General features: G+C 34.7%; 2 protein-coding genes across 2 annotated transcripts; one reads left to right on the top strand and one right to left on the bottom strand.

Annotated features, from left to right (window-relative positions):
- Nucleotides 1-11,011: 11,011 nt before the first annotated feature.
- LOC114391613 (protein MAIN-LIKE 1-like) lies at nucleotides 11,012-12,070 on the bottom strand. Its single transcript, XM_028352598.1, has 3 exons — nucleotides 11,900-12,070; nucleotides 11,168-11,737; nucleotides 11,012-11,071 (listed from the first exon to the last, which is right to left on the bottom strand). The coding sequence occupies exons 1-3, from the start codon at nucleotides 12,068-12,070 to the stop codon at nucleotides 11,012-11,014; spliced, it is 801 nt and encodes a 266-aa protein (XP_028208399.1).
- A 3,198-nt stretch (nucleotides 12,071-15,268) lies between these two features.
- Nucleotides 15,269-18,550, top strand: LOC114392402 (early nodulin-93-like). The gene is made up of 4 exons (XM_028353527.1): nucleotides 15,269-15,495; nucleotides 16,249-16,310; nucleotides 17,447-17,522; nucleotides 18,084-18,550. The coding sequence occupies exons 1-4, from the start codon at nucleotides 15,384-15,386 to the stop codon at nucleotides 18,182-18,184; spliced, it is 351 nt and encodes a 116-aa protein (XP_028209328.1). The 5' UTR covers nucleotides 15,269-15,383; the 3' UTR covers nucleotides 18,185-18,550.
- Nucleotides 18,551-24,071: the final 5,521 nt, after the last annotated feature.

Raw genomic sequence — 24,071 nt, 5'->3', positions numbered from 1 at the left:
TGGGTGATACACCAACACATAACATACAAACATAATGATGCTAATAAAAATTCTTAACATTATTTGGCAATTAAATATGCACCAATTAGTAGTATCTATTTCCTTTGGGCTTATAAATAAAACTAATGATACACACAAATTGCCTACAATTATATTCATTAATTATAAGAACAACTAATCAACCTTTGGGCGATCCATAAATGCCTTATAACAATGAATTTCAATTACCCATAAACCAATAACCATATAATTTAGCATCCATTATTCTATGAGTAATTGAAATAATCATTAATTTGAAATTAAATAACCTTACCAATTTGGCCACTTTGGTGACTAACAAATTCATCATACATTTAATTCCAACCAAATATAATTGAAATAATCATTAATATAGAATTAAATAACATTACAAATTTGGCCACTTTGGTGACTAACAAATTCAACATACATTTAATTCCAACCAAGTATAATTGAAATAATCATTAATTTGGAATTAAATAACCTTACAAATTTGGCCACTTTGGTGACTAACAAATTCAACACACATTTAATTCCAACCAAATATATATGGCCTGCGCATACTTATTGCTATTAACAATTCATAGCCATTCTATTAATTTCATTCCAGACCATAAAATAATATTTGCATTTATTTGTGTTTTGCATTCAAACACATTCAAAGGAATATGTAGCATATACATATTTACTGCTATCAATAATTTCAAAACATTAACATTAATTTAATTCTAAGACAAACTTTCAATCCTTCAATAACATTCAACAATAATATTCGGAAAAAAAAAAACAAGTGGGATTCGAAATAGCAAACATAAGATTGCAAATAGCAATTTCCAAAATTTCCTACTTCCCTGCAACAAACCTGCAAAGCTTTTCAAAATTGGAATTAGGGACATGCTACGTGCACCCAGCAATATTGCTGGTGCACCCAACAAATAGTGAATGGCCGAAATTGCCCTTATGCAATCCCGTCTTCCAGAAGAACCTTCTTCCGGAATACGTTCCAGAAGAACCTTCTTCCGGAAGTTCTTTTTTATATGATTTTTTTGTAAATGAAATATTTTTCTAATAATTTCTTTTCTAATAAATCAATTACATTATAAAATAAATAATATTATTATACATAAATTATTAGTATACATAATTATGACTAATATTTGTAATTCCTTTTTTACGTGCATGTAAATTTAAATTATAAATTGTGTAACAATTGAGTATAATTTGAATCATACAAATTACTTAATTCGTATAATTTTTAAAAAAATATAAAATATTTACTATGATAACATTTTTTTTTTAATCAAGGGACTTATATTAATTCAAAAAACCAATATTACAAGGCGGTCAAATGATCCTGCCATCAACAAGGACAAAAGGACAAAAAGAGGAAAAAACTCAAAACATCATGAAATGAGCTATGTGAGATTTCAGTTTATTGTTATACCACCCTCTATAAACTATATTATCTATAATATAATCAACTATGTTCGTATTATCTACAGTTTCTTCAAAAATCTTAGCATTGCGGTATTTCCAGATTCCATAGACAGTTTCAGTCACCGCCAACTTCAGAATAGAGGCCTTATGTCCCTTTCCTTTACTGTGCCTAATAATCCATTTTTGCTTTTCATTCCATTCCTGAGGATGATGCTTTACCTGAATCCACTCAAGGACTTGTTTCCACACATCACCAAGGACACTACATCCAAAGAAAAGGTGATCATGGAATTCTAGTCCCTCACAAAAGCAACAAATCTTATCACCTAGCATTCCAAATCTTAGCAAACGATCTTTTGTGGGTAGCCTACCGTGGCAGACTTGCCATAGAGTCATCAAAGCGCGAGGTCTAGCAGGGTTACCACAAAAAAGTCTATTCCACACAACCTCATTCGAGCCTTCACATCGCATCTTCAGATACAGTGTCTTCATACTGAATTTTCCCCTATCCTTCTGCCCCAAATCACTCTGCATATTATTAATATGAACTCTTTGATTGAGAATGGATCTCATAATCCAAGACCGAGTTGTCTTCTGTGGAATCTCCATTATACTTTGATTTTTTAAATAGTAGGTATGTACCCACTTTACCCACAAATTATCTGCCTTCTCACTAAGACTCCGAAGTAGTTTCATCATAGTGACATGATTCCATGTTTGGAGGTGAATAACATTCAAACCCCCGTATTTCCTAGGCCTACAAACATTAGTCCAGGCTACAGGACTTTTAGGACTTTTGTCAACACCACCTGTTCAAAGGAAAGTCCTACAAGCAGTATTAATTTTATGGATAACAAACTTAGGCAACGGAAAACATTGCATCCAGTAAATTGCTATGGAAAAGGTAACACTCTTAATGAGTTGTAGCCAACCTGCATAACTCAACAACTTATTACTCCAGTGATTAATCTTTCCAGTTATTCTATCAATTAGACTGAGATAATGAGAAATAGACAACTTCTTACTAGTCAAGGGTACACCTAAGTATTTGAAAGGGAGGAGCCCCTCTTTAAAACCTGTCAGCTTCATAATATCAGTATTCGTAGGATCATCAACCCCCCCAAAGTAAATATTGCATTTACTCGGGTTTACCACTAAACCAGTTGTTTCAGAGAAGGTATTCAAGGTCTGCATCAACATCTCTACTGATCTGCAATCTCCTATAGCAAAAAGCAAGACATCGTCAGCAAAGGCCAAATTAGTAATATTTAGCTTTTCGCATTTGGAATGATGATTGAAATCAGGATTCCTTTGCATCTTGTGGAGGAGTCTATTGAGATATTCCATGATAATAACGAACAACATCGTGGATAAGGGGTCCCCTTGCCGTATGCCCCTATTAGCTTTCATACATTTGGTGTAATTACCATTGATATTAAACCTGTAGGTGACGGAAGTGACAGTAAGCATAATCCACTTAACAAACTGTTTAGGAATACCTGTTTCCAGCAGAATAGTTTCCAGAGCAAACCAGTCCACCATGTGATACGCTTTCTGAAGGTCTAATTGAATCATGCATCGGGGGGTTCCATTCTTCCTAGCATACCCTCTTATAAGCTCATAGGCCAACAGAATGTGATTATGGATCTGCTGTCTAGGAACAAAGGCCGCTTGACATGGACTTACAATACTATTCAAAACTTTTCCAAGCCTAGCTGTAAGTATTTTTGAGATAATCTTATATAAGATAGTGCATCTTGCAATCGGTCTATAGTCTTTCACAGAGACAGCCTTCTCATGCTTGGGAATAAGAGTTACAATAGTGCAGTTAAATGCCTTAAGCAATCTATCATTATTGAAAAAGTCATATATTGCATTATTGATATCATCTTTGATAATATCCCAACTGGATTTAAAGAATTTTGCCCCGTATCCATCGATACCGGGAGACTTCAAATCGCCTATACCATTTAGCGCTTTTAGGATTTCCTGATCATTGACTGGGGCAACAAGAAACTTTCGTTGCTCCATTGAAAGTTGCCCACCTCTTCGCATAGCATCTGCATCTATATGCTTCAGATTGGTAGATTTTTCCCCATCAGCTCACCATAAAACTCCAGGACCAGATTCTCAATATCTTCCTGAGTTGCACAAATTGTACCATCAATCTTCCTTAGCATGTTCATCCCTTTAGCATTAGCCCTCGATTTAACGGTTGCGTAGAAAAATGAATTGTTGCCATCACCTAATTTTAGCCAATCAATCTTGGCCTTCTGCCTAAGAACATTTTCCTCAAGTTCCTGAAAGTAAATAAGTATATCAGTGCACTTTTTTACCTTAGCAATATTGGTACTGTTCATCAGGTCGATGGAGAGATCAAGTTGAGCCTGCTGCAGGTTCCCCCTGGCTTGGAGAATATTCTGTTTGAGATGCATCAGTGGTTTACTTAAATTTCTCAGAACTGGCTGTAGACACATTAATTTTTCCCAGACCACGAACATAGGTCTGCCTGTGATTGGCTCTCTCCAGCTGGCCGAGACTGCATCATTGTAACCATCCAGATCGACACTACCATTAATGAATTTGAAGTGGGATTTTTTCAGAATTACCCTATCGCGGTGTTGCAGCCATAGAAGAGTGTGGTCCGAGACATTTGGGGGCATGATGTGAAGGTTCACATCCAGATTGTTCTGAAACCACGAAACATTTGCCAGAACTCTATCAATTCTCGAGTAAATGGTGCCTTCTACATGCTTATTTGACCAAGTAAAATAGTCTCCTTGACTATCCATTTCAGCCAGACCAATCTGCTCAAGCATATCAGAAAAATCAGTATATTCAGCTTCCGTCACCATTTTACCTCCTATGCGATCTTGAGCTTTTGCAACATTATTATAGTCACCTATCAGACACCAATTGTGATAACATTTAATTTGTATTACAAAACTTAATATATAATAAAAAAATAATTTTAATTTTATAACAACGTGAAGTAAAAATAGATTTCATTTTATAATAATAACTAGAAATAAAATAATATTTAATGCATATTTAATGACGATTTTGTCCCTATGTTGTTTTCTTTAAATTTATTGTGCTGCTTTTCCGTTTTACACCTTTTTGGTTTCACCTTCATCCCAATGTTCTTCGTATTCTTTTTCCGTAAAAAGCTTTTGAAGTTTTGGTGGTCCCGTTTGTGTGTTTGAAGTAGCTGTTCAGTGAAGGTTAAATATTGGGGGTACGCATTTCGTCGTTGTTGTTCCTATTTCGTTGGAGGTACGCATTTATCGGTTTTTTTTGCGTTTTCGTGTGTAGATTTGTTAGAGAAGGTGAACAGTAAAATAGTAAAAACTTTTTCCGGAAGAACTGTGAACTACTGGAAGAAGTTGTTTCGGAAGAACAACTGTGAAACTCCGGAACAACTTCTTCCGGAATAAGTTGTTCCGGAAGCAAAACTATGAACTTCCGAAAGAACTTCTTCCGGAAGTTGATCTATGAACTTCCGGAAGAAGTTGTTCCAGAAGAAACTTCCGAAACAACTTCTTCCGGAATTTCAACATTGTTCTTCCGGAAGAAGTTCTTCCGGAATGTTAGTTTTTTTAATTTTTTTGGAATTTTGTTTTAAAATTAATGAAAAAAATTATATATACATATATATATATATATATATGAATATTATAATTTATAATATCTGTATTTGAAATTGTGGATAATTGGTTTAATTAGGTATAATGATTTTGGTATAATATTAAATGATTTAGGTAAAATAATTGTATTTTGTTGTAGTAGAAAAATGTTTTATTAGTTGTTAATTATAGTGTTAAGTTTAGTTTAAGTAAATAATGTAGTTATAAATTTTGAATGTATTTGTATTAGTTGTTAATATGTTTGTTAGTTAATATGTAGTCAATTTTTGGATGTGGTTATATGATAATTTGAATGTACTTGTGTATGATGCATAATTTAATATGTCGTTAAGATGAACTAAGATCAATGGACGTATGACTATACGATGTCACAAGAAGTTCATATGGATTACGATTATGATAATGAAGAAGAATGTGGTGTGAATGAACCACATGTTGATTGTTCAAATGCTTTTAATACGTCTCAGGTAATCATGTTGATTAGTTTGAGTCATTTGGTTGAATTGATGTTTTGTATAAAAATTAATATGTTGGGGTTGCGTTGTAGGTATTTGGTACTCGAGATGATGTTTTGCAGTGGGCTCGAACAGTTGCCCATGAAAATGGATTTGTTGCAGTGATTATGAGGTCTGACACAGATACCGGTAGCAGAGGAAGAAGTTCATTTGCCTTAATTGGGTGTGAAAGGAGTGGTATGTACAAGTGTAGGAATAAAGAATTCGTTAGAAGAGACACTGGGAATAGGAAATGTGGTTGTCCCTTCAGGCTTCGTGGGAAACCAGTGCATGGAGGGGATGGTTGGATGGTGAAGTTGATCTGTGGGATTCACAATCATGAATTGGCCAAGTCCTTAGTTGGACATCCATACGTTGGGCGATTGACTAAGGATGAAAAGAAAATTATTGCTGATATGACAAAGTCGATGGTGAAATCGAAAAACATCTTGCTAACGTTGAAGGAACACAATGCCAACAGTTGCACCACGATAAATCAAATTTACAATGCAAGAAGTGCATATCGTTCTTCAATAAGAGGAGCTAATATCGAAATGCAACATCTGATGAAGCTTCTCGAACGTGATCAATACATTCATTGACATAGATTGAAGGATGAAGTTGTGGTACGTGATCTGTTTTGGTGTCACCCAGATGCAGTAAAGTTATGTAATGCATGTCATCTGCTGTGTTTTATAGACAGTACCTACAAAACAAACAGGTACAGACTCCCACTACTTGACTTTGTTGGGGTGACACCAACAGCGATGACATTCTTTGTTGGGTTTGCATATTTGGAAGCTGAGCGTGTTAATAATATTGTATGGGCTTTGAAACGATTTCGAGGTCTATTTTTAATAAATGATCGCCTCCCTGTTGTTATTGTCACTGACAGAGACCTAGCACTGATGAATGCAGTGAAAACTGTGTTCCCAGAGTGTACAAATTTGTTGTGCAGGTTTCATATCGATAAGAATGTGAAAGCGAAGTGCAAATCTTTAATCGGTCAAAAAAATGCTTGGGACTATCTAATGGATAACTGGGGTACTTTGGTTGATTGTCCATCCAAACACCAGTTCGCTGAGTCACTTCAGAAGTTTCAAATTGCTTGTTCGCCTTGGCCGATGTTCGTTGACTATGTTAACGACACATGGATTATCTCCCACAAGGAAAAATTTATTACAGCATGGACGTATAAGGTCATGCACCTAGGCAACACAACAACAAACAGGTATTAAGAACTGATTTTATTTGTTAGTAAGGACTATTAATAAATGGTATTTAATTGTTGTATATTTTTCATGTTTGTTGTGTATTTTAAATGTAGGGTTGAATCAGCTCATTGGGCTCTAAAAAGAGTATTACAAAATAGCCTTGGAGACCTGTGTAGTGTTTGGAATGCCATGAACAACATGATCACGCTGCAACACGTTGAAATTAAAGCATCCTTTGAAACCAATATGCATGTGGTTGGACATGTCTTTAAAAAAACCTTATACAAGAGGCTTCTTAGGATGGTTTCAAGGGACGCTTTAAATGAGATTGCTTCTGAGGTTGAGCGTTTATGTTATCTCGGCAACAATCCCTCTTCTTGTGGTTGTGTGATGAGAAGCACGCACGGTCTTCCTTGTGCATGTGAACTTTCTAGGTATACTGCTGGCAGCATCCCATTGGAGTCAGTCCATATTTTCTGGAGGAGACTTTGCTTTTCAGACCAAGGGTTATGTGAGGCCGAAGTCAGCATCAAGGAAGAGATTGAGACCATATCTAAAAGGTTTGAGGAACTTGATGTGTCTGGCAAAGTAACTCTAAAGAGTAAACTTCGAGAAATTGCATACCTTGATCATAACTTTATGTGCCCTCCTCCGTCAAAGGTCAATAATAAAGGTGCACCGAAGAAACCGATGAAAAGAAGTCAAAGATCCACAAAGCGTGATCCGTCTTATTGGGAGTATGTTGATGTTTTTCATTATGTTCAAAGCAGCAACTCTTCAGTCAAACGTAGTGCATCATGTTCTGAACCGCCTCAGCCAACAAGGATCATCCCGATGTTGGATCAATTTGCGCAATTCATTCAAGGTTTCATTCGTGACGTTGTGGATGTGAAAGCGGACGGTAACTGTGGATATCGGTCCATTGTCGCTTTATTAGGTATGGGGGAAGATTCGTGGCCGTTAGTGCGTAACGAATTGATTAAAGAACTTGGTAGATGGTCGCATGAGTACATGAACCTCTTCGGTGGCATAGAGAGATTTGAACAATTAAAGCTGTCCCTACTTGTTGATGGGTTTTCCAAGGTATGTTTTTAGGTTATTTTTTTTAATAACAAACTTTAAATAACTTACACATGTATGTTTGCTTGATTCAGGTTAGTGTGGACAAGTGGATGGATATAACGGAGATGGGATATGTGATTGCATCACGGTATAACGTAATCCTTGTATTGTTGTCCCAACAACAAAGCATGATATTTTTTCCTCTTAGAAGTCAACCACCACCCGATTCTTCTGGGCACCGCATGATATGTGCCGATCACGTGTTTGGAAATCATTTTGTTCAGGTACATTGAAGATAGTTAGTATAAAAATTATGCAATGACTTCCCTGGTTCATTTGAGTTAATAATGTTTGTTCATGTACAACAAGTTTATTTGAAAGACCATTGTCCCTTACCGCCTCCAGCGTTGTTGTGGTCAAGCAATTGTTATTCTCAGGCAAAGCAGTGGACAACTCCATATATTAGTAGAATGCAGTAATACACAAGTTTGATGTCATTCAAAAGACACTATGTCGACCTAAATGAAGACTAAACATGCATTGTTTATGTAATTGTATTCATTATGCGATATAATTTGTTGTAAGCCATTAATAACCAATTAATATTATTAAATACTCGTTTCGTTAAGCAAAAAAATAGTTGGTCCAACAAAAATCAATTACGCGTGTACGATACATTGTTGTCATAATTGACAACACATAATGACATGCATGCGTATTAAAGTTTGAGCATGACACCACATTGACTGACTTGACTACACATTCTGAAGGAAACATAAACACGAAACATGTTCATGCGTGTCTATTTTTTTGTAAAAAAAGTGAAGCAATCTGTCGGTGAAAACCATGTATATATATGAGACACGGCTAATAAATCACGCATTATCTTGCTTTCATATAGTCTCTCAATTGATACACAAAGTATGGCATTTTTAGGAGAAACTAGCAGTCAGATGATTGTCAACTCAAGGTTGGGTTTCATTTTTCCAAATGGATCGATTATTCACAATGATACTGGGGTTTACTTCCAAACTTCGACTCCGGTGCCCATTCGAGTACCACACAGCTGTGATTTTGCAAGCCTAAAAATCAGAATACACAATACCCTTCAGCTATCCGACAAACAATTTTTGGATGAAATTCACTACCGGCAGCCATTCACCCATACAGGTAACCAAATTCGCTTTCAGTGTATGAAATTGATAAATGATGACGATGTCAACACAATGTTAATGTGTAATGATCAATTTTCATGTGTTGGTCTGATTGAGTTATTATGCACCGTTGGAAGAACACCAGGTGGAGTAATAAACTTACTTCAACGCACTATGCCCCGTACTCATGACGCGATCTTGTATTACAACGGGAAATGGAACATGCCACCCCAGAACAAATTTGTTGGATGCGCGTTCACAGGAAAAAAATCCAAAAGAAATTTCAAATTCCTTCAACATGTACCATCGATGAACTGAAGGATTTAATAAAGCAAGTTGCACCTAAAGGGATTCCCCCTCTTGGAAGTCACGAATCACAAACGGTAAGACGATTGTTTTTCCGCCAACCAGGTCGCTTTGAGTATTCAGATAAGCTTATAAAATATGAAATTAATGAGCTGAAGACCAATGAAGAAGTGCTAAAGGTGTTAGTACAGTCTAACTACTGGAAAAAATATGGGCCAATAGAAATTTTAGCTGTCTTTACTAAATATGTTCTGGAATTCGAAGACGAGGTGACGGCGACATCGCTAAACGACTGAATGCAATGTTTATTTTTTGCTTTTCGCTCATGTAACCTTTATCTATTTACAGCGTGTTTAAATCCCATAATAAAGTTGAATGTGTTGTTTGAATGGTCCAAATATAATTTATTTTAATTGTTTGACCTTCAGACCTTAGGCATACTTAGAAGGGTCTGATTCCTATTTTTTTCGATTTTGTGCCTCTTTTTTGAGGTGTTATTCGATGGAACCAGGGTAGGACATTAATTTTTTTGGGTTCTTTGACGTCCAAACATGAGAAATAGTGCCCCTCCAATGTCTTACACGACTCGCACATAATCCAAAAAAAACCCCAAACATGGGTACTTAAACATGTAAAAAGGGTTCGATTCCTTTTTTTTCGATTTTGTGCCTCTTTTTTGAGGTGTTATTCGATGGAACCAGGGTATGACATTAATTTTTTTGGATTCTTTGACGTCCAAACATGAGAAATAGCGCCCCTCCAATGTCTTACGCGACTCGCACATAATCCAAAAAAAACCCCAAACACGGGTACTTAAACATGTAGGAAGGGTCCGATTCCTATTTTTTTCGATTTTGTACCTCTTTTTGGAGGTGTTATTCGATGGAACCAGGGTACAAAATTAATATTTTTGGGTTCTTTGACATCCAAACATGAGAAATAGCATCCCTCCAATGTCTTACGCGACTCGCACATAATCCAAAAAAACCCCAAACACGGGTACTTAAACATGTAAAAAGGGTCTGATTCCTATTTTTTTTCGATTTTGTGCCTCTTTTTTGAGATGTTATTCGATGGAACCAGGGTCCAACATTAATTTTTTTGGGTTCTTTGACATCCAAACATGAGAAATAGCGCCCCTCCAATGTCTTACGCGACTCGCACATAATCCAAAAAAACCTCAAACATGGGTACTTAAACATGTAAAAAGGGTTTGATTCCTATTTTTTTCGATTTTGTGCCTCTTTTTTGAGGTGTTATTCGATGGAACCAGGGTACGACATTAATTGTTTTGGGTTTTTTAACGTCCAAACAATTACTTATCTTATTTTTAAAAATTTATAATTTTAATGTCATTCTTACAAACGAAAGTCATGATTTTAGCTTCACTTTTTTTATAAAAAAAATTCATAAGAGTCCAAAACTTCGCTTAAGGACCAGGATCGGAATCAGAATCGTTACGTCAGTTAATATCATAAAATAATATACAATGCAAAACAAGTCAACTATATTAAACTAAAAAGTGTAACAAATACAAAAAATTATGTCAACTACAAAACATAAAAACAATAATCAATGCTCTGTGCGCCGTCTCTATCGAGCCCTAACACTTCCATCTGCACTGGCACCCCCTCTGGCGATCGTGAGGCAATCTTGCATAATATCATGTAACTCTGTGCCTACAGTGACCATCCTAAGGTTGAGCACACGCTCCAACCTTTCTGCGATCGCCTCATAGCCTTCGTAATCATCATGTGACAGTCATAAAAAACATTTATTATAAAATTTAAAATAAATAACAATTCATCAAACATTAAATGCGCAAATAATCTTACCACTGCAAGTGGAGGGGGGTCAAATGCCACTGGAACTTGTGGGATGGCCGGCTGCATGTACTCCTCATGGTCTGGGGTAGGTGCATGTCTGGGCTGGTCACCTGCCTGGGTCGATATCATGAATGGGTGAGATATCCGGAAAAACCACTCCATGTAATCCGCACAAAGCTCACCGACAGCTAGTACGTGGTCCGCAAAATGCACCCACCTGTCATTTATATCATCATATGATAATGAAGCGCTAACAGGCGGTGGAGGGATGCTTTGAATGTAACCAAACTGCCGTAGCACCCTCTCCGGTTGAGCTGTGACCACCATAGGACCCCATCTCAGTTGACCCTGGAATGATGAAATCAGCTCAAACCCCTTAACCCCTCGATGCTCAGTGTAAGGCAACCAGCACACATCTGTGACCGTCAAAGCATCACAACGTGCCCGGTACGGTACTCTTGTAATTCCCTTCATATGCGCCTTCGTCGTCAGCCACCGGGAAGCACGTAGGGACTTCTCCTCGTACGCATCATTTATGACACACTGATGCACACTCGGAAAGTGCTCATAGATCCAGCACTACAAAAAAAATGAGGTTAACATAACATAAAAATATGTTTAAATCATAATCCAATGTAACATATTTAAAAACACAAAATTTACTTGTAATAAAGTCAGGTACCCCGCAATCTGTCATGTCGTGGTCCTAGAAGCTTCATCTAACTGGTCATACATATGAACCAGCGCGGCAACTCCCCAGGCATAACCACCACTCTGACCCAGGTCGCGAAAAGCCTTTAGATGCACCACATGAACATATGTTGCACTCTTGTTGGCAAAAAGAGTGCAACCGACCAGGTGCAGCAAATAAGCACGAGCTGCTACAATCCATCGTCGTGCCTTGCATCTCATCTCATAGATGTCTCGAACCCATCCTAGTCGTACATATGCCCCGTGTGATCGTGTTGTCTCGGCTCTAGCCTCCTCAGCAGACACCTCAAGCAACTCTGTCAACAAAAATATCGCCTCGTCCATAGAAAGAGCATGAAAGCTGTGGAAGGCGCCACTGATAGGTAGATGGAGGAGTGACGACACATCATCCAGTGTGATCGTCAACTCTCCTACTAGAAGGTGGAAGGTGCTGGTCTCCCTGTGCCATCTCTCCACAAATGCGGATATAAGTCCAGGATCGCCAGTTACAACTGAACACCCGATCAATGGACTTAATCCTGTGGCACCAACCAGTCCTTCAATCTCAGGCACTGGCCTCCCAATTAATGTCACCTTCCTCCCGTGCGACACCAACTTCAACTCAGGACGTTCCTGAATTGAAGTACAAAGCATTCCAAATATTCAATTATATAAAAAAAATTAATGACAAACAAATCAACAATGAGAAATAATTAACAAATTAAAATACCTATCCAGTCCAAATGGCATGTGCAACATGGTCCGCAAATGAAGTCAGCACTGATGGGTCACGTGGTCCACCTGGGAATCCCTCAGCATCATCAGCATGTGACCCCTCAGCACCATCATTAGCCTGTACGTCCGCAGTCATCTCAGGTGCATCCTCAGCCATATCAGGGACATCCTCAGTCATCTGATGAACCCGTTGCCTACGGGCCGAAGCAGTAGGCCTACGCCTCTCAGAAACATCAACTGCATCATGCTCATCATGTCTATCTCTGCCTATAACCCTACCTATAGCAGACCTAAACCTCGTGTTCTAACCATGATAAGCAAATCATGTAGAACACGTATTTTTTTGGGTCAAATAAACTATTCATATAATTATTTCAAAACAGACACAACTTTCTTTATAAAAATAAAACAAGTTTATTTATAAAAAAACAAGACTAATTTAAAAAAATTATTTCAAAACACACACAACATAATTTATAAAAAAATAAACAACTTCATTTATAAAAAAAAAAACACAACTAATGTAAAAATAATTAATTAGTAAACATCCACAACTTAATTTATATAAAAAAAACAACTTCATTTATAAACAAAAAAACACAACTAATTTATAAATAAATAATTAGTAAACATACACAACTAAAATTATATATAAAAATAAAACAAAAATAATTAAAAAAAATTTCAAAACATACACAACTTAATTTATAAAAATAACCAACTTCATTTATAAAAAAAAATATTTAAAAAAAAAAGAAATTCCAAAACACACACAACTTAATTTATAAAAATAAACAACTTCATCTATAAAAAAAGACTATTTAAAAAAAAATTCCAAAACACACACAACTTAATTTATAAAAATAAATAACTTCATTTATAAACAAAAAAACACAACTAATTTATAAATAAATAATTATTAAACATACACAACTAAAATTATATATAAAAATAAAACAAAACCAATTTAAAAAAATTTCAAAACATACACAACTTAATTTATAAAAATAACCAACTTCATTTATAAAAAACACTAATTTTAAAAAACAAATTCCAAAACACACACAACTTAATTTATAAAAATAAACAACTTCATTTATAAACAAAAACAAAAATAATTTAAAAATAAATAATTAGTAAAGATACACAACTTAAATTATAAAAAAAACAACTTCATTTGTCATAAAAAAAAACAAACCTAATTTTTTTAAAAAAAAAATTCAAAAACATACACTACTTAATTTATAAAAATAAAACAACAACTTCATTTATTAAAAAAAAACAAAACAATATTTTTAAAAAAAAAATTCAAACTTCCGAAAGAAGTGGTTCTTCCGGAAGTTTCCGGAACAAGTGGTTCGTCCGGAAAGTTTCCGGAACAAGTGGCTCTTCCGGAAAGTTCTTCCAGAATAACCAAAGGGTCATCCGGAAGAAGCCTTCTTCCAGAAACTTTCCGAAAACTTACCGGAAGAAGGCTTCTTTCGGATGACCCTTTGATTCTTTCAGAAGAACCCTTCTTCTGGAAAGTTTCCGGAACAATGTCTTCTGGAACTTCCGGAAGAAGGATTCTTCCAGAAATTTTCCGGAAGAGGGTACTTCCGAAAGAAGCCACCGTTCCAGGTCCGCGTTTTCACCATTTTTTCCGGCGTAATGCTACAACAATATTGGACATTAAAGCGGAGGGGAGTTAGGGGAGACCAACCTCGAAGGCAAAACGCAGCAACGACGGCTGATCGGAGCAGAAGAAGAAGGCGTGGCTTGCGAGGAAGAAGAAGCAGCAGAAGAAGAAAAGAAAGAGGGAAGGCAAAGGCAACGTGGGTCTTCCGAGATTGTTGTGCGCTTTTTTTAAATTTAACTTAAGGGGAAAAATGGCCAATTCACTAAATTGCTGGGTGCACCAGCAATATTGCTGGGTGCACCTAGCATGTCCCTTGGAATTAATAGCGTACCAGCCCAACACTTTCTCCATAACATGAAACATATAGTTACGGTGATGACTTCCTCACATTATATGACTTTCTCATATTATATCATAAAAAAATACCAATACTAGCCACCATTATCACGAAATCAAATCAGATTGCATAAAATATAAATTTGAAATCTTTCTCCAAATTTAATATATACAATTAAAAGTATCCACTACTTACAAATATCATAAGTTTTTCTTTATTGAACGCAATCAAAATAATATAATTTTAAGCATTCATATCCTTTTCAATATAAGATTTCATACTTACAGTGAAAAAAATCTCTAAATTTCATAAATAGGATTGATGCATAATTAAAAGAAATTAAATTATTCATAAATTTCATAATTAGGGTTCATGCATAGATTTCACCCTTAAACCTTTCTTTTATGTCTCTCTTTCTATTCGTGATGGCTATGGAAGACAGAAAACCCTCTTCTGTCAAGAATGGAACCTTATTTACGATATTAACCTCCTTTAATAATCATCGTGCGGCCGTTAACTCTGAATACTTCTCCTATACCCAATTACAATTTAATTCTTAATTATTTATTTATTAGTCTTTATACATAAAATAATAATTCTAACATAAACTTGACCAGGAACAAAGAATACTGAAAACAAATAAAGAAAGAAAGAATGTTAATTGAATTTTGTTTTATCCATCGTGGGCTGCTCGGCAAAGGCTCCTACTAGTACTACTACAGTACACATATAATAATAAATAAGCCTTCGATTTTCGATTTGATTCAGAGAACCTAAGAGATATAAATAAGCCATAATAAGGATTCGATTCGGAAAAGAAGAAAAGACATTCAACAAACAACGCAATGGGTATTCCGTCGGAACTGAGGGACATGTTGTTGCCCAACAAAAAGGGCGTCCTCGTTGCCTCTCCCGCAGAGGACAGGAAGACTTTGAGGTCCAAGCAATGCACTAGGGGTATTTACTCTTTTTTTTTGTTATTTAATTTAATTTTACTAAATGGGGCATGCATTTTTTTATTATTGGTTAAAGAAGACAATTACTGATGCTTGTTTTCTTCGGTTAAATCGATATTACGCAGAAGGGTTGATTTTGTGTGTGGATGTTTTCTGTCTCTAAAACTAAAAATTTGGGATAAAAGAGGAATGGTGCTGTTAATTTTTTATTAGTTGCTAAAAGGAAAACAAGGTTTTGCTTGGGAAAATAGGTAGTGAGTGGTGCTTTTTTTATTTCTGGCAAGGTTTTTTTAAATATCGGTGGCATTACGGTTTGTTGATATTGCGGCAAATCAGGGACAAATGCAGCCGATGCAATCTCAATTCCAGTCACGAACAGTTAAAAAACCTTGAAGTTGCGGCCCAAATCATGGTCACGGACTGATATTTAAAACCTTGATTTCTGTTGATTAACAATTCATCTTTGGCAGAGATAAGATTGGTTAGGTGGTTAAGAAAGAAGGAAAGGAGGAAAAGGTGGTGGGTTCGATTTCCCTGCTAACAAAAACCTAACAAACTAACCACTAACATTTGTCGATAAAAAAAGCAATGCATGCTTGGCTGGTCATACTTCATACGTCAAATTAATGCATTCATTCCTCTGTGTGTGTATGCTACAAATTCTGTAACATGATTATGATGATATCTTGTTGTCAAAGGGTGCCAGAGATCGAGAAATTTGAATTACCTTTTGGCATTTTTCTTTAATATGCAGAAGGTGTGCGAGCTGGATTCAAGGCTGCTTCCATTGCTGGTGTTGCCAGTGCTGTGCCTACAGTATGTAACTTTTTTCCATTTTCAGATATACTGCTACATTTTTTTCATTTTTAATTATAAAGAAATTTCTGTTAAGCAATGTTTTGGGTGCACCACTTTTCTTAAATACATTTTTGGTTCATGCAATTTAGGGTTTTCTATTTTCATTTCTGTCTCTGCAAATATTTTTTTTTTTTTCGTTTTAGTCCTTGCAAAATGTGTTTGTTTTGTTTTTTCTTCCTAAAGTGTTTTAGATAGTGCTTTGAACAGGAAAAAAGTGTTTTGAACACTAAAAAAATACTATCTAAAGTACTTTAAGATGAAAAACAAAACAATCACATTTTGCAAGGACTAAAATGAAAAAAATAAATTAGCAGGGGCGAAAATGTAAAAAATACTAAATTGCAGGGACAACAAATGTATTTAAGCCTTCTTATAATAATGTCCTGTATTCCACCTTCTTGTTTATGTCTGCTTGTATTGATGAAGATGAGAGAAAATGCTATGTTGTCAAAAGACTTACTCCACCACCATTTTATATTGGACACAATTTTACCCCGCCAGTTGGCATTAAGTAACAAATTACCACATAAATTTAAGGTTTACCATGACTTTGAGTTTAAGGTTTTTCTTCATTTTCCTATCCTTCATTCCATATAGAGCTTTCCTTCCTTGGTTTCTTTGCACTTGAGTTATGAAATCAGCAACTCAAAGATGCTCTTTGTCCACAAAACTTTGTAACTAATGGCTGTAGATGAAGTATTGAACAATTTGGATTCAAGGGCATATAGCACTCTGCCTTTGTCTATCATGTATCCTTCTGGATACTACTATAATGTAAGAATTAAGAATGTTATTCACCTTCACCAGAATATGTACTGTCTCAAAATTAATGTTGATTGCTTGAACTTCCATACAAATATGATTTGAGTACAAGACCTTTTGAAACCTTTTCTTTTTTAGTTACCAAATTTTGAAAAATAATTAAAAGTATGATTAATAAATCTGGTAAACTGTGGCCCTTCTTGGGTATTTGTTGACGATGATAAATAATGATGATATGCAACACTAAATATTGGATTTCACTATCATATCATTCTATGCCACTTGCTGCTTATCAACTAAAGACTTTAATGTTGGATTTTTCAAATTTGCAGTTGGCTGCAGTTCGTATGATTCCATGGGCAAAGGCAAACCTCAATTATACTGCTCAGGCACTTATCATATCTGCTGGTATGATCTCAACTTACTAGAACCAAAGAATTAATTCTAGATAATGCTATTAGATTTTGTTGGTACAAAAATAAAAATTTAATTGAGTTTTGCATGGTTATTTGAAAGGAGAAAACTTAGATACAGTTCCATATGTGCTTTTGGTGCCATTCTCAAATTAGAATTGGAGCTTTATCTCTGTAATCTATGTTGACCTTTAACATAAACTTTTATTACATAGATTACCGAGGTGATACTTCAATTTTGATTGGAAAATAACAAAAGTATCTAAGAAACTTACGTTTTGTCCTATTTGAAATTGGCTTCAAAGCTAGAAGAAATTGATTTTATTTTGATGGCATCCTATTAACAAATCCATACATTTGTGGTGTATGCGCACAATAAAAAAGGCTTGCCTCATTTTCAAAATTCAATGAAACAGGAACTGAACTCATCTATTTGGTGTTGATTCACTTGTAAATGAAATTCCTGACTTTTTTTTTTTTTAGTTTGACTGTATTTGCTAAGTGTTTGAATTTGAATACATATCATATTTAACATTGGATGATGGTTGGTGAACAGCATCCATCGCCTCATACTTCATCACTGCTGATAAAACTATCTTGGAGTGTGCAAGGAAAAATGCCAAGCTTGAAGATGCTTTGAGACACAATCAACAATAGTTGTCTTAGAAACTGAAAGAAGTACCCATCATTGTTCTTGGTGCATGATGGTGCTACTCGTTGTAATACAATCAATAAGCCTATTGCAAAGTGTTAATTTCTTGGTCTGTATTTCAAGGTGCATATTCTTAAACAATATGTTTGTTTTGTATGAGTCTGACAGAGTCGTTTGGAATTGCCACTCCCTATGGCTTCAGAAGTTGAAAATCTAAGGGCCCGTTTGGAGTGGTTGAGTTTTTGATTTTTGGGTTTTAGAGTTTAATTGTTGACTTGAATTGTTTTTCTAGCTTGGGTGACCATCTCTAATTGTCATCATAAAAAGAAGACTTGGAACCTACAAAATTGCATGAGCAGTTTCACAATCAAGCCTGATTCTAATTGCATTTGTTATTTCACTCCTCATTACTATGCCCCAACATTGTCTGTTTAAAAAACCTACCTACAGCTTTCAAAGTGGAGTCAATGATTAAACAACTAATATTCAAGATCTCAAAACTTACCTACAATTTACACTAACAGACATAGAACTCCTTTGTTCATCTGCAATTCATATAACTACTGATCCACCACATGCATTCTAATTTTCTTTTGCCAATGAATGGTACTTTTGCAGAGAAAATAACTCGTGTCTTCTTCATTTGATATGCAAATAGCAACAAATATTCCATCCTACTCATCGTGCCTTCAAAATAGCCTTCTTTAATGTTGGGAGGGAAATATTTACTTTGTGTGCACTCAAGGGTCTCAAGAAAGATTTGACACTGTTTGTGTGGTCAGACATTTGAATTTTGCTTTGCTGAAATGGCCGTCTAGCAGAATATTCTGCACAGCTTGTTTGTAAGTTATTTTTTTTGTCCCTTACAAGATGGGGTAGGGGCTGCTACAAATTCAAGATGCTTTGTGCTAAGGTACAAAGTGAATAAGCTTCATATATATATAACATAACATTATTTGGTAAGACCTAACACGCCAACAAATTATTCTCAATTAGTTGATGAACTTCCAAGATCCCATTTCACTAAATTTCCTTAGTTATTAGATACCTCTAAATATATGACAAAGCATGGATTTGAATATATAGATAAGCTCATCCTTATCTTTGGGATCCACCTTAGAATCAATAGAATATTCAAAATAGTGTTAAGGAGCAACGAAAAGAAACTAAGAACAATATTAAAAGGAATAAAGTGCTAACCATCTCACTCAATGAATGAATGCTTTGACAACCTCAATGGATGCAGACAAAATAATCAGAAATTCTAGTACTAATGTATCTTTAGCAGCTTATGGTTACTTGAATGGTGAATAAGTGTTTTTTCTGAGCTTATGGCTCAACTTGATATCCAGTGAGTGTCTTGAGGAAATTAATTAATCCAAGCCTCTTTACACATTCTAAGGTTTGATTTGTTGGCTCAAATGAGTGGCTTGCTTGTGTTATCTGCAGGAGAGGGCTTTCCAAGTACTACAAAGGAAAGTCCAGAACCTTCACATCTCTATCGCATGTAAGGTGTATAGAAGATTTTTCAAAGAGATTTCTCATAACCTATTACACACACCAAAGTCAAACATCACAAAGAAGAATGAAAAGAGCTGTTTCGCCCATTTACTATAAAAAAAAAGGAGTTAATTCCGTGAAAATTCAAGTGAAATAGTGTCATATTACATGAGAGATTTCAATAAAGGTGATCAGTCAATTTTTTCATTAAAAATTATTCATAAATAAAGATTTTTTTATGGCACAATGATAGGCAAACCTAGTATATACTTCTCATACAACTTGACTTGATAAAAAAAAATTGCCATACAGCATGGCTCAATATTAACCTACTTGGGCTTCTAATTCTAGTTATCTTTTGTAACCATAAGTATATTTAAATCACCCAACGGAGAGCACCCAAATTGATTTTGGAAACTGCTTTGGGCACCCAACATTTTTGCTGGCACACCCTGTAGTTTTCCAAAATGTCAAAACTATTCTTATAGGCATTTTGGGTTATAAATAGCATATTCTTCTTTTCATTTCTACAACACTTTTTTGTTTTCAGAAAACCACACTCCGTAACTAAAACTTGCTTCCGTTAGTGCGCGTTTGTTTTCGCCAGTGGTGCACGTGCTTTGTTAAGGATATATGGTGAAGTTTGGTGGTTGTTTATTATGTTTTAAATAATATTACTAAATCAATATTTATAAAATTGCTAAAACTATCGCTAACATATACAAAAATAATTTCTATAACCTGTTAAAAAAATTAAAATTATTAAAAAAAAACTCATACGGATCATCAATCCGTATGAGTTTGTTTTTTTTTAAATTAAATTTAAAAAAAAAAAAAAAAAAAAACTCATAGGGATGTATGAGTATTTTTTTTAAAAATAATTTTGAATTTTTTAGTTATTTTTTAAAATAATTAAAAATTAAAAAAAAAACTTACAGATTGATGATCCGTATGATTCATAGGAAAATAAATTTAAAAAAACTCATACAGATTGATGTTTCGTATGAGTCATATGGATTGTCAATCCATATCACTCATACGAATTATTTTTATTTAAATTAATTTTTATTTTTTAATTATTTTCTAAATAATTATATATTAAAAAAACTCATATGAATTAAAGATCCGTATGAGTCAATCCATATGATTCATATAGATCAACAATCCATATTAGTTTTTTTAAAATAATTTTTAATTTTTTTCAAATAACTAAAAATAAAAAAAATAAAATAAAATAAACTCATACGGATTGGTGATCTGTATGAGTCATATGGATTGCCTATCCATATGACTCATACGGATCAATAATCCATATGACTCATACGGATCAACAATCCGTATGAGTTTTTTTTTTAAAAAAAATAATTTTAAATTTTTTAATTATTTTTTAAATAATTAAAAATTAAAAAAATGATACGAATTGTTGATCTGTATGAGTCATATGAATCCATATGATTCATACGGATCAACAATTCTTATGAGTTTTTTTTTAAATAATTTTTTATTTTTTAATTGTTTTTTTTAAAATAATTAAAAAAAAACTCATACGGATTGATGATCCATATTTAAAGAAAAGGTGAAGAACATTTTAGCCCTTTCACTTGTGTTGTTGGGTGTTCCAACAAAAACGCTACGTGCCAAAAGCAACACCCATTGATTTTTGTGAGACTTTTACGAAATATGTGTTTGGGTAAGCTCAAGATATTGAAATTTCATGAGCAAGAACAATTGAATAAAAATTTAAAATTGTAAAATTTTATAATTTTCAATAAATTTCAATCAATAATAAATAATGTGTTCATAGAGTATTTTGAAGAGTTTATAATTCACATTTCTCTAATTAAAGACACTAGATAGATTTTTATTTTTGGTGCAAGATACTCTTACGTTCGACAAGTCATTTTGAGGTAGTTATTAACTTTTTTTAATAGTTGGAAAGTTTGTTTGATTGTTAGAGAAACAAACATTTTTAAGTAACTTCTAGTGGTTTTTTAGTAACTTATAGCATTTTTGGAAATTTTACTTGAAGTAGCATTTTTTAAAATGTTAACTTCTAGTTTTTTATATTTTATTCAATTTTATCATTAAAATATTTATTAAATTTCCCTATCACCTTTTTTAAATATGTCATTTATGTCATTTTATATTTTTCAGTTACTTCAACAATTAGTTTTACTGAACACTTATGATTTAATAAGTTAGCTTAAAAGCTTTCAGCTACCCGTTTTTAACTTTTAACTACTAACTAGCTTTTTAGGTTCCAACTAACTTTTTAGCTAATTTTGTCAAAAAAATAACCAAATTAAAATAAATTAAAAATTTCAAATGCACAAATTATGAGTGAGCATTGGCATAAATTTTTCTTTAATTCCAAATTTTCCAAATGCAACAATAATAAACCAGTAAGTTGTACAATTCTAGAAACATAATAAATTTTAATGTAGACTTAAATCTACTTTTTGGTAACCCATCGGATTAGCATAATGGTGTAAAACTTCAATGCGTATATGTGTTGGGGAACAACCTATTTAACGAAAGAAATTATGTTCAATTCTCTCAGTGTGCAAAATTTCCTTGGACTAATGGCAGTTATGTACCTCAAGCGAAATTAGTCTTTGACATAATAGGTTAGAGAACACTCATGATGCCTAACCTAAGACAAAAAAAAAAAATTTGGTCCATATAATTTTGTGAATGTATAATTTTGGTCCTTATAAAAATATAATTAGTGACTTGTTTCTTTTGTCTTTTTCTTTTATGCTCACCATATTTTCTCTTGACAAACAGTAAAACACCAAAAAGGAAAATTGTTTCCCCGACATCCTTACAGAACACGTTCCCAAGCCAAGATCATGGATGAGTGTGAAGAGTGTAATAAAGAGATGAGGAGTGACGTTGATCAATTAAAGCAGCAAATGACGTAGATTCCGGAGATATTACAAGCTTTCCAAATGAAGGCTTCAGAGGGGATCCCTACTCAAGCACAACCCATCACTTTGCACCTTAATAGGCCTGGACAACATGTTGACCCTGCTCACTCACCTGTATGGTCTCCCACCTGATTTTATGCCCCCCGTTGCATACACAATAGAACCCACTCAGCCAATGGTTGAGGTTTTGATACCGACTAACCAACCAGTTTATTTCATGCCTCCAGTGAACCACAAGATGACACGGGTCATAGAAGGAGTCCCAACGACCTGTTCAAATGAGCAACTACAAATGTTGGAGGAGAGGTTGAAAGCTATTGAGGGTAGTAATTATGGCATGGTGGAAGCTGCAGATCTTTGTTCGATTCCCGATGTAATTATTCATCCGAAGTTTAAAGCACCAGAGTTTGATAAATACAAAGGAACTAGTTGCCCAAAAAGTCACCTAAGTATATATTTTAGGAAGATGGAAGCACACGCCAGAGATGGTAAGCTACTTATCCATTGTTTCCAAGATAGTCTAACCGGGGCAGCCCTAAAATGTTACATGCAGCTTGAGCGAGCCCATATTCACTCATGGAAAGATTTAGGTGATGTTTTCATTAGGAAATACAAGTACAACATTGACTTGACTCCTAATGGATTTGAGTTGCAGAGCATGTCAAAGAAGGAATATGAAGCATTCAAGGCCCAAAGATGGCGAGTAGTGGCAGCTCAAGTGGAACCCCCCTTATCGGAGAAAGAAACCACAACATTACATATCGATACCTTGTGTGAGCCATTTTATGACAAATGATTGGGTGTACCTCATCAAACTTTTCTGATATAGTCATCATAGGGGAGAGAGTGGAAAACGACATGAGGAAAGGGAGGATTGATTCCCCTAGAGCAGCCAATTCAAAAACTCTTCCAAGCGGGTCTGGGAAGAAAAAAAAAAGGGAACACCAATGCAATGATGTTTCATTCTCCTAAGGCACCAAATTACAAAACTCATCAAATTACTTCCATCTCACAAATCCCTCACCTAGTTTCACCCAGTACACCATTAGCAAGCCCATCTTTTTACCAATCAATCATAGAACCAAAATTCTACCTGAACCAGACCATAAAACACCTAAGATCGAGTAACAATTCAATTTGACCCTATTCCAATGTATTACACTGATTTACTACCCCTCTTACTTCAAAACTCATTGGTCGTTCCGATCTTGATGCAACCTTAAGAACTGTCATATCTTAGAGGATACAATGCCAAGGCCAAATGTGACTATCGTGTAGGTGCTATTGGCCACTCCAAGAAAAATTGTAGAGCTTTGAAGTTCAAAGTGCAAAGTTTAATTAAAGCAGGGTGGTTGAAATTCAAGGAGGATAACCCTAACATAGGGAATAATCCTTTGACAGGACATAGGGAATAATGTGACTCCATGTAGAGCTTGTAGGCCTTGGATCTTCTTCATCAATG

Source organism: Glycine soja, chromosome 17, assembly GCF_004193775.1.
Source record: "Glycine soja cultivar W05 chromosome 17, ASM419377v2, whole genome shotgun sequence".
Taxonomy (NCBI): Eukaryota; Viridiplantae; Streptophyta; class Magnoliopsida; order Fabales; family Fabaceae; genus Glycine; species Glycine soja.
This window is presented reverse-complemented; position numbering and strand designations above follow the sequence as displayed.